Source organism: Pseudophryne corroboree, chromosome 6 (assembly GCF_028390025.1).
Source record: "Pseudophryne corroboree isolate aPseCor3 chromosome 6, aPseCor3.hap2, whole genome shotgun sequence".
Taxonomy (NCBI): Eukaryota; Metazoa; Chordata; class Amphibia; order Anura; family Myobatrachidae; genus Pseudophryne; species Pseudophryne corroboree.
In genome coordinates, this window is record NC_086449.1 from 47620932 (window position 1) to 47633005 (window position 12074).

Sequence of the window (12074 nt, forward strand, 5' to 3'; positions counted from 1 at the left end):
TATATAACACATGTCACTGTGACAGGGAAGGTGGCCCCTCTCAGCTCTGGGGCCCATAACAGCTGCACTCCACCTATGGTAGCTAAACTCCTGTATATAACACATGTAACTGTGACAGTGAAGGTGGACCCTCACAGCTCTTGGCCCCATAGTAGCTGCATTCCCAGCACCTATGGTAACTACACCCTTGTATATAACACATGTAACTGTGACAGGGAAGGTGGCCCCTCTCAGCTCTGGCCCCCATAGCAGCTGCACTCCCTGCACCTATGATAGCTACACCCTGTATATAACACATGTAACTGTGACAGGGAAGGTGGCACCTCTCAGCTCTGGCCCCATAGCAGCTGCACTCCCTGCACCTATGGTAGCTACACCCTGTATATAACACATGTAACTGTGACAGGGAAGGTGGCCCCTCTCAGCTCTGGGCCCCATAGCAGCTGCACTCCCTGCACCTATGGTAGCTACACCCTGTATATAACACATGTAACTGTGACAGGGAAGGTGGGCCCCTCTCAGCTCTGGGCCCCATAGCAGCTACACTCCCTGCACCTATGGTAGCTACACCCTGTATATAACACATGTAACTGTGACAGGGAAGGTGGGCCCCTCTCAGCTCTGGGCCCCATAGCAGCTGCACTGGCACCTATGGTAGCTATGCCCTTGTATATAACACATGTAACTGTGACAGGGAAGGTGGCCCCTCTCAGCTCTGGGCCCCATAGCAGCTGCACTCCCTGCACCTATGGTAGCTACACCCTGTATATAACACATGTAACTGTGACAGGGAAGGTGGCCCCTCTCAGCTCTGGGCCCCATAGCAGCTGCACTCCCTGCACCTATGGTAGCTACACCCTGTATATAACACATGTAACTGTGACAGGGAAGGTGGGCCCCTCTCAGCTCTGGGCCCCATAGCAGCTACACTCCCTGCACCTATGGTAGCTACACCCTGTATATAACACATGTAACTGTGACAGGGAAGGTGGGCCCCTCTCAGCTCTGGGCCCCATAGCAGCTGCACTGGCACCTATGGTAGCTATGCCCTTGTATATAACACATGTAACTGTGACAGGGAAGGTGGCCCCTCTCAGCTCTGGGCCCCATAGCAGCTGCACTCCCTGCACCTATGGTAGCTACACCCTGTATATAACACATGTAACTGTGACAGGGAAGGTGGCCCCTCTCAGCTCTGGGCCCCATAGCAGCTGCACTCCCTGCACCTATGGTAGCTACATCCTGTATATAGTAACTGTGACAGGGAAGGTGGCCCCTCTCAGCTCTGGGCCCTATAACAGCTGCACTTCATGTACCTATGGTAGCTACACCCTGTATATAACACATGTAACTGTGACAGGGAAGGTGGCCCCTCTCAGCTCTGGGCCCTATAACAGCTGCACTCCATGTACCTATGTTAGCTACACCCTGTATATAACACATGTAACTGTGACAGGGAAGGTGGCCTCTCTCAGCTCTGGGCGCCATAGCCAGAGGCAAATGCAGGATTTGGCAAGGGGGGCTTACACACACACACACACACACACACACACACACACACACACACACACACACACACACACACACACACACACACACACACACACACACACACACACACACACACACACACACACACACACACACACACACACACACACACACACACACACACACACACACACACACACACACACACACACACACACACACACACACACTTAAAAAAAAAAAACTCTATACAGCAATATAATGATGCCGAGGTGCCCTCCACACCAAAAATAATTATATTTGGAAACACTGGAAGCAGTCGCAGGACTTTTTAATGTATAGAAAATGTTACTTGCACCACTCTATTACTTCCTTCATATACATATAATCCCTGAAGAAAGTTAGAACTGGAGTAGAAGAGTGGTGCAAATGTCATTTTTTTATATATTAACAAGTCCCATGAATGCCACCAGCCTGTAGTATACAGTATCATACCTCCCAACTGTCCCGATTTTCGCGGGACAGTCTAGTTTTTTGGGGACTTTCCAGCTGTCCCACCCGCGGGCCACAGTGTCCTGCGGTTGGTGGGGGGGGGGGGGCGGGGGGGGCGGGGGGGGGGCAGTTAGGAGGCTCTGTCTCTCGCTGCCCTGCTTAGCAGAGCAGCTGTGAATAGACGCTGTGCGCATGCACACAGCGTCTATTCACAGATGACAGAGGGAGAGGGGGCATGCCAGCAGCTCACAGAGCGCTGGACATGCCCCCTCAGTGACAAAAATGGGGGGCGTGGTGCATGATCGCGGCACTCCCACGAAGCCATGCCCCCTTTTCGATAAGCCATGCCCCCTTTCGGAAATCGGGTGCGGCTTAGCCACGCAGATGTCCCTCTTCCCACGAAAGCCAATGTTGGGAGGTATGCAGTATGTAGTATATGCCTGTAGTATATTTACAGTATATATACAGATCTTGCTTTTGCTGTGCTGCAGAAGCAGCAAAGGTGCTGATAACGGGCACACTGTAGTATTAAGCCCCGTCCACTCGCAACGCCGTGACTCGCGCATCTGTAAGGGGATGGGTCCAAAATGCAGTGAGGGGCGGGGCTTTTATTGCCGCGAGGGGCGGACAGCTGTTTCAAAGAAAATCGGCCTGTCAGGGGGTGTGGTCTTGGGTACTTATACCCTCCCTGCGTTTGCTAGTGATAGGAGCTGTACTCCCTGCACCTATGGTAGCCACGTCCTTGTGTGTGACTACAGTATATCATACAGCCCACCAAGAACCTCTGCAGTCTTGCTGGACCAATATATGATAGGTAGCACCTGTCCTTGTGTATCTATGCCTATTTCCCCTATGGATTGTAAGCTTGCGAGCAGGACCCTCCTACCTCTGTTATATCTATGTCTGTTATTACTCAGTCTTCTTTTATTCATAGTCTGTGTATAAAATGTATTTAATTCCTAGTGACAGAGGCTAGAATGGAGGACTTTGATGGAGTTGAGCAACTTAATAATTTTTTGCAATACCTTGGAATCAGCATTCCCTGATGAATAAATGAAAAACAGTCTGGAATGTAAGTGGGTGAGTGTATGTACGACCTGTTCCTTAAATAGTATGGCCAAGCGGAACACAAAATGTCACAATTCTCACTTCCTTATATTCCCATTTTATAGTCTCAGCGACAGGAACCGGACTGATAGAGACGGAGAAACCATCACCACTCTTGTAGTGTATTTCTTCTGAGGAAACATGACATCATTTTATATAATTAACTACATATATGTCGGTATATTCTTGCTGGACAAGATAAGAGGTAATTTGTTGCAAAATGTATTGTTTTTGTGTTTGATGTTTATATCGTACAATGGACCTGATTCAGCTTCAGTTGCCAATTGCAAATAATCGCACAATTGGTGTTTTTTTAGCAAACTACGCATGCGCAAACATCACAGCGTGCATGTGCCAGATCACAAACTGCGACAACTTAGGAGATTTGCATACCGAAAAGAGGTCGCAAATAGGTAACGGGGAAAAGACGTGGTGGAGGAGTGTCAGCGGGGCGGCTTTGCAATTCTGCAAAATGGGGTGTGTAGTGGGTGTATGGTGCCTGTGTCCCAGGCGGTGAGTGGCGCACCCAGGGGGGGGTTTCCGAGTACCCAGAAACCCCCCTCCACTAAAAAAAAAAAAAAAAAAATTTTTTTTTTTTTTTTTTTTAGCTGCATGAGTATTATTAATGACTGTCTAGCGTCCTCTGCAGCCTGCTGTCTTCCTGGTGGCACTTGCAAGTGCAATACAAGTTTACTTTATATTAATTATAGTACATATATATCCATGTGCCTACATATATACACATGTATATACATACATACATACATACATACATACATACATACATATAAACACACACACACATATGATATATATATATATACATGTGTGTGTATATATATGTGTACTGTATGTGTGTGTGTATATATATATATATATATATATATATATGTATGCATGTTTAATATGCTATGTATATGTGTATATGGGTTCACTACGATCTCCCGGCGGCCGGCCTCCCGGCGACCAGCATACCGGCGCCGGGAGGCCGGCCGCCGGCTTACCAACAGTGTGGCGAGCGCAAATGAGCCCCTTGCGGGCTCGCTGCGCTCGCCACGCTACGCGTGCCACACTGTTCTATTCTCCCTCCAGGGGGGTCGTGGACCCCCACGAGGGAGAATAAGTGTCGGTATGCAGGCGGTCAGGCTCCCGGCGCCGGTATGCTGGTCGCCGGGAGCCCGACTGCCGGCATACTGAAGACCACCCGTGTATATGTGTGTGTGTGTGTATGTATATATATATGTGTGTGTGTGTGTGTGTAGATATATGTATATATATATATATATATATATATATATGTGTAGATATATATATATATATATATATATATACACACACAGACACACTAGTTTTACGGACACAGCATATACTGGGTCACCTCAGTCCCCACCCCCGTGATTGGCTCCGCCCAGTTCTGGAAACCCCCCATGCAAATCCTGCGTTTGCCACTGGGTGTATACCCACATCTGCTAAGAGGCAACCTTAAAATACCCACAATGTGATCGCAGCTTATGAGTAGCTATAGAGCTGCGCAGATTGCAGCCATCACCATGACAGCTGCGCTACTATCCATGTTTCAGTTCATAATTGCACAATTAGTGCAAAATCACACACAGTGGATGTGTTAATGCCTAGCTAAGCTTTTTACCCCGATGCATACCTAAGTAGAGCAGTTTTTTTTTATCGTCTGTCCGTAAATTCAGCATTCAACCAAAATGTTGTCTTAACAATTATTAATGCTAGTAACGTACACAGATTACATACCTCCCAGAGTCCAGCGCGGGGGAATGGGGAGGGGGGGGGACGGACAGATTACATACCTCCCAGAGTCCAGTGCTGGGGAATGGGGAGGGGGGGGACGGACAGATTACATACCTCCCAGGGTCCAGCGCGGGGGAATGGGGGGGGGGGCAGATTACATACTTCCCAACTATCCTGAAAACAGCGGGACAGTCCCGCTAATTGGACACTGTCCTGCTCTCCCACCTGCGGGTCGCAGTGTCCAGCGCGGGGAGGAGAGGGGGGGGGGGGCAGATTGGGAGAGCCAGTAATTACCACTGCTCTGCAAAGCAACCAGTGATCACTGAATAGATGCCATGCACATACGCACAGCATCTACCAGTGCATGGAGGGTTAGCCGGGGGCATACCCCTCCACACTGGGCCACGCCCACTCACCACAAGGTCACACCCCTTTTGCCTGCGGTTATGCCTCCTGCATGGCAGGTCCTGGGCCTGCAGCATCAAAAGTTGGTAGGTATGAGGTTATATAAGTTAGATATATGGGTTAGATATTTCTTAGGTTATGCAGACCAAAAAACCCCAAACATCCGATAGTCTGTTTGCAAATGTCCACTATATTTGAAGGTTACACACTCGCATGGCTGAATTGCCAGGTACGCCGGCTGCCTCCTCTTTTGTGTACGGATGTTTTTTTTATAGCAAGTTAGCGTTGTGGGCGTGTATTGTGCCTGTTAGCAGATTCGCGATTGATTGCAAATAAACGCAAATTACCTTGTGTCTGCATTATTTAATGATCCATGCTGAATTAGGCCCTACATCAATGCAGTGAATGAACAGACTGATAGCGTTAATAAAAATAGATTCTTTTTAATGGTCATTTTCATAACAAAGCCACATTAACAAATACATATAAAAGCATTCATAATGAATTATTGTCAGGGAGCTTCAGTGTATCAAACAAACAAACAAACAAACAAACAAACAAACAAACAAACAAACAAACACATAACTAATGGAATATTTAGAATTACCAACAGGCGCTATTGATTCTATGCTCCGTGGCTATTTGTGGTCCAGCCACAAGATCTCTAGAAGTACATATTAAAGGTTCTTTACGCATTTGTTTAATGTAACGCCTCATCCTAGAGTCCCTGATTGTTTCCCATCATGTTACATGATAATTCGGCCGCTGCATTCTGCAGGTCTGCTGTTCTTACACAACATGACATCCTGCATCAGCAAAGTGCAAAGTACTGTATGGCTTTGTCTATTCCCTGACTATTACTAGTAGATGGAGAATACAAGGTAAGCAGGACATCGGTGCAGAGTAATCTGTGCCTCACTGTTTCATTTTATACAAAGCTAAAGAAAAAAACAAAAGAGCTACAACCCTTAAAAATGACAGTAACAGCCTACATTTCCATTTCTGTCCACAAGGGGGTGTCATGTCACCCAGATCACATTAGTTAGACATATTGCAGTATTGCTAGTACATTACAGAATTTCCTATAAAGCCAATCTGGTAATTAATACAAAGTGATATTCCCAGAATCTACGCCCTTGTGGCCTACTGTAAACTAATTCATACCCTTTGTGTTAATTGTTTTTCATCTAATGCCGCTTCCTGCACAGCTACCGGTAATCTGACCCTTAGGTGTGTGGCCTTTCTGCAGACGTGAGTGGACTGAAGGATAATCATTGTGTCTTTGAAACACAGGTATATTAATACTGTATTTCATGAGACTGATATTATCTGGGGGTTTTTTGAAGAAGAAGTGAGACGTTGTTTCGTTATGACAGAAAGTGATTCCATTTACCGCAGTGCCACTCATGACTGTGCATCTATTTATACAGCACTTATATATGTCTGGAGAATGGTCACGTGACAGGAATTCCTAATCCTAAGCAGCGCTGGGGAACATTGTACAGGGGAAGTGGAGGCGGAGCACGGGGCTGCTTTTGGCACTAAGCCAATGGGATGGTTTGAGTTGCCCGGATGCCCATGGCAGGGCAGCAATATTTTAAGCTGCATTTGCTTGGGCATGCCCAGTAAGATGTATCATTGGCTTATTTGGAAGACTTGTATTAATGAATATGAGACACTGGCCCCGGATGGGGGTCTGGGAAGAGTCAGTGTTTTTTTTTATCATGTTACTGGGCTGCCCTTTTGGTTTCCTCTACTATTGCTGGTGAATTTTATCACACCTTCCTAGAACTTGTACCACCAGACTAGTCCATTCCAGCCACATAATAGGCCACTAGGGGGAGACACTAAGTTGGCCACAGGACCGTGAGCAGTTCAGTTGAGTACTCGTATCTTTACTTTTAGCACTGACACTTTTTTCATAGACCTAAAACCATCGGCCAGACCCATCTGAGTGACGGCCGTCTGTAACCTATCACTTGGCGGTGACATGTCTGTGTTGGAGGTTAACAAACAAATGGGGGCTATCCTCATGAAAGACTGCACCCAGTGAGTACCATCGCCACCTCCACCAGCCGCCATGCCATGTTTTACAGGAGCCGGTGAATGTCTTTACTCAAAGTCAAAGTCAACAGGTGGCTGCCCAAGTGTTGGGGAACTACAGGTCTCAGCATTCTGATAACAGCAGGAGAGGGCTACCCATTGGGTGGTTACCCATTCTGTATTCTGCTACCGGACCCCATTTACCAGTTTTTCCCTGTATTGTGTGATGCATGGTGGGAGCTAAACCATTGTTAGATCCTCAACACAAAGATACCGTGTTTTTTTTTCAACTAACAAAGGTGTAGGGAGTGTGTGTTTTCTGGTCTATGGAGGATGTGATTATCTCCAACGTACATTTATGTAAAAGGGTCTTATGAAACCGTAGATAACTATACAAAGACCGCACTGGTGGCCATATTGCCTCTCCGAGATCAATGATTGTCATTGGCTGAGTACCCAACATTCAGAAGATCAGGATTCACAATGGAGGATTTGTGGAATCCATCCATAGTCCGTAGACCAGGTCTGTGTTACTAGCGCTGTAATATCCATCTTCTACCTGTTACAGAACATTGCTTCTCTTCACCTTTTTCGTCCATGGCCTTCACGATATGGAGTCCTCTGATTGTGCGACACTATAGCACACAGGTCTTTCATCGTAAGGCAGATTACCTTTGGGTCTCCTCCTCCGGCACCATAAGGCAGTGCCAACGACCGTAATTGCAAAAATAATTCCAATTAATGAGATTATGGCAATCTTCATCTGTTTCATCTTTGTGCCATCATCACCTTCCGATGGTGCACCGTCTATATGAGAGGAGGAAAATAAGGAGTGTTAGTTGATAGACTCCCGGGACAGAAGCTGAGACATCAGAAAACAAGAAAAAAAGCATTTTGTTTCCCCCAGCACACTGAATGATACCAGTAACCAGATTTAAATCCTACAAAATAATAGAATTCAGAGATCTTTGTTACATATATTTGTGCAAATGTATGAATAAGCCCCCAAGCCTCGTCAATGCTTCTCTGTATATTGGGAGTCCCTATTGCTATATCTAGGTGCAAGGTGCGGCACCCCAAAATTCAGAATAAGCCAGAAATCCCAGGGCAGCATACCAGTGAATAAACGAGAGTGTTAATAAATTAGTGTTAGGAAGCCGAAGCTATATATAGAAAGTGATACAAAAATAATGAGATGTAATTAAAATATTGAAGAAATAGTGTAAGGAAATTAGTAAGTGAGAAGTGTTAATAAAATGTAATGGTATGCCACACTACAGCCCAGCCAATCCAGGGGCACCGCACCCCACACCTCCATTACCCCAATTTGGGTCTATGATTAACCAGCAAAGAGCCACATGATAATGGCTTATTACTTATATATATCTAAGAGCTGCCTGCCTTGTAGCAACCCCATAATGCTCCATGTGGCATATCAGGACCTGCACCTCCTCCTAATGCAGGAACCTCTCTGCCTCTCACAACAGACATATATAGCGTCAGATGCTCAATTAGCTTAGTGATATCATTCAGGTGCTTGCAAGGGAGGGGTATTTCTAAGCAAGAAAAAAAGCATTTGGTTTCCCCCAGCACCCTGAATGATATCAGTAACCAGATTTAAATGGGCTTATGTGCATGATTTGTTCCCCTTAGCTATAACATTGGGATACTTATTAACAGTTGTTTTTATAGCGCCTACATAACGTTACAATTAGGAATGAAACAGCCATAAAATAAGACCGAGTAATAGCAGACAGAGAGGTAAGAGGACCCATAATCTGCTCTACAATCTAAGAACATTTTTGATCCCTGACAAATATATATTTGTCACAATAGGTTACACAGTAAATATATATAATGTGCTGTACCGTGCAGGCGGTCATTGCCATTTGCGTTTGAGTCTGACGCTTTGGTGGTGAGTGGGAATGTCAGCGTGGTAGGTCCATCTGTTCCCGTAGCCCCAGTGGGCTTTTGACTTCTCCCGTCCTGGCGCTGTGTGGAGACATCTTTATTGGCTGCGGACCTTGTTGTGGAATCAGGGGATGTGGGGGGCTTCTCGTCGGAGACTTTGGGCCAAGCTTGCTGAGATTCAGTGTGTGAAGTCATTGCAGGTGGACTTGTCCCTGTGGGAGTCAAAGATGGTCACAGGTAACTCCAACACGTAATATAAATCAGAGACTTCGGCACATTGCTCATTAGCGGGTAAGTAACAGGAGCTCAGCTGTAAAAGGGCCACAAAACATACATTTCAGCGGCTCTGTATCAACTTCCATAGTGGGTACAAGGGGTGCCGTTGCTATGGGGCCCTGAGGCTTAGGGGGCCTGGACCCAGGTGATAAAGTTGCTTACCAATTTCCCAGATTTGCCTGCTAAGCAATTGGGTCTGATCCATTGGCCATCCTGAATTGTGTGACAATACATTATCAGTGAGAGGAGTGTGCAGTGGATGTTATAATGGTAAGGGGACACTGTAATGTGGCATAATATGAACTGGGGACACTGTATGTCATAATTGTGGATATTGTATGGCATAATGTGTACTGGCAGCCCTACAGTGAGCCATCATGTAAACTAGGGAACTACGATGGTTCAGTAAATAAACTAGGGCATTACTATGTGGCATAAAATGAACAACTACTGCAGAGAGGTGTCTCTCAAGAAGCACTGGGAAGAGAGAGATAAAGTAGCAGCCAATCAGGTCCTAACTGTCATTATTCAAACACATCCTGTGACATGGCAGTTAGGAGCTGACTGGCTGCTACTTTATCTCTTTCTACATTCTATCACTGTCCATGGCTTAGAACATCTTGTCTTCTTACTATACCACTGTCTCTCTGACCAAAACCATACAAACCTACTTTATGTCTACTTTACTGCCCCAGTATCTCGATATGTGCACTTGCTATAGGGTCCGTACCGTGTTTCTGCTCCACAGTAAAGGATTATTTTTTCCCACTGGTTTATAAACGTTACTTTGGTTCAGTCATGTGATCATTTTTGGCTGACATCACCGCAGTCACGTGAACGACCTTTACCACGTTCTGTAGGGTTATCCATTACAGGTCACTTCTATAGGAATTAAAGCTGCGGATGGATCTGCTGCTTGTGATGTGGACGCCCCTGTCTCCGGTTTTACTCTTATTTTGTGAGGGGGACATCACAACTCTACAAATGCCAGTTAATCTTTCTTATATTTATTTACCCTTCTCACACTATGCAGGGCTGTACTGGGAGTGCTCATTATAATCATTCACATTAATCTGTGGTCATGCAGAGCTTCCAACCAGGGATGCGTCACTAGGTGTGGTGACACCCGGTGCGCACTCTGCACTATCCCCCCCCCACACACCTCTGACGTGATCGCCCAAAAAGGGGGCGTGGCCTCATGGGGGTCTCTCCGTTTCTTCACTCCAGGGGCATGTCCAGCATCCCCAAATGCAGTGCCGACTCTTCATTTGTGACAATAGCCAAGTGCTGCAGGTGAATGTCACACTGCAGTACTCGGCTCCAGTCACTGCAAGAGCCGGCACTTTGGCGTCACCCCTTCTGTGGGTGACACCTGGGTGCAGACCGCACCCCCCGCACCCAGCTTGTGATGCCACTGTCCAAACTAATACACACACACACACACACACACACACACACACACACACTCACACACACACAGTAAGGGTCATGATTGGAATGGAAATCATGATAACAGTAATGTAAGTGATGTCAACACAACTTGACAAAGGTAAGGATATGATTCACGGTATCCGTACAATAGATAGACAGTGTCTAGTTAGTCAGTCAATAGACACCACATGTTAAACAGACATTAGGTCAACGGGGGTCAAAAGGTCGACAGGGTCAAAAGATAGACAGTACAAAAGGTCCACGTGAAAATGATTGACATAAAAAAGGAAGACAGGTTTTTCATCCATGTCGGCATAGCGTTGTTTATAAACCGTGTGGCGAGCCACAAAGCCCGAAGCGTGGCGAGCAAATACCTTTCTACAATTGGGGGTCCCAGATGACAAAACAATCCACACAAACCCCAAAAATGCAGAAATAAAATGGTATCTATCTTTTGACCCTGTCGACTTTTTGACTGTCTAACATGTGGTGTCTATTTATTGACTGTCTAACTAGACACTGTCTATTATAACACACCCATGTTTTACAGGATATTGAATATACAGTACTAATGTCATGTCTGTTTTTCAAATAAATCTATCTATCTATCTATCTATCTATCTATCTATCTATCTATCTATCTATCTATCTATCTATCTATCTATCTATCTATCTATCTATCCACATATGAGTTGAGCAATATAGTGTGACATCTTTGCTGTACCGTTCAGGTGTTCACTGCCGTTCAGGTGTGAGTCTGGTACATCCGGTACTGGAGCCTGGGTGGGCGCGTGTTTGTCAATCATCCGGCTCTGTGTGGAGGCATCATTGTTGGGTGCAGATCTTGTGGAGGAGACAGTGGAAGTTGTGGGCTTCACTAGACACACTTGTCTTCCTGTACAGAGGAGAAGTAGAGGATTGGATGTAGCCTCCACACATGATACAATGCAGGACTGTAAGCCCATTGTCCTTTTATTGCTAATTTTTATTTTTTTTAAAAGGATCTGCCACAAAGTATTAGCTTAGGAGTGTACACACCTCTGATTATGTGAGTCAGCGATATGAAAAACTGAAGGACTACTTTCTATCCCCAAATGTGAATCCACTTATGCTGCATTCAGATCGCAAATGCTGGATCCTACCCGGTAAGAGAAACG

At 45.8% G+C, this 12074-nt stretch overlaps 1 protein-coding gene across 2 annotated transcripts in view; it reads right to left on the reverse strand.

Moving 5' to 3' along the window:
• Positions 1-5679: 5679 nt before the first annotated feature.
• The window catches only part of LOC134936052 (uncharacterized), a 53880-nt gene continuing 47485 nt past the window's right edge, over positions 5680-12074 (reverse strand). Inside the window, exons 4-6 of one of the 2 annotated variants that reach the window (XM_063930958.1) lie at positions 11642-11812; positions 9168-9422; positions 5680-8106 (exon numbers count right to left, since the gene is read on the reverse strand). In XM_063930958.1, coding sequence (XP_063787028.1) covers positions 7904-8106; positions 9168-9422; positions 11642-11812 — 629 coding nt within the window. In that variant the 3' untranslated portion in view covers positions 5680-7903. The remainder of the gene's footprint in view (positions 8107-9167; positions 9423-11641; positions 11813-12074) is intronic. The other variant, XM_063930959.1, reaches the window with a different exon arrangement.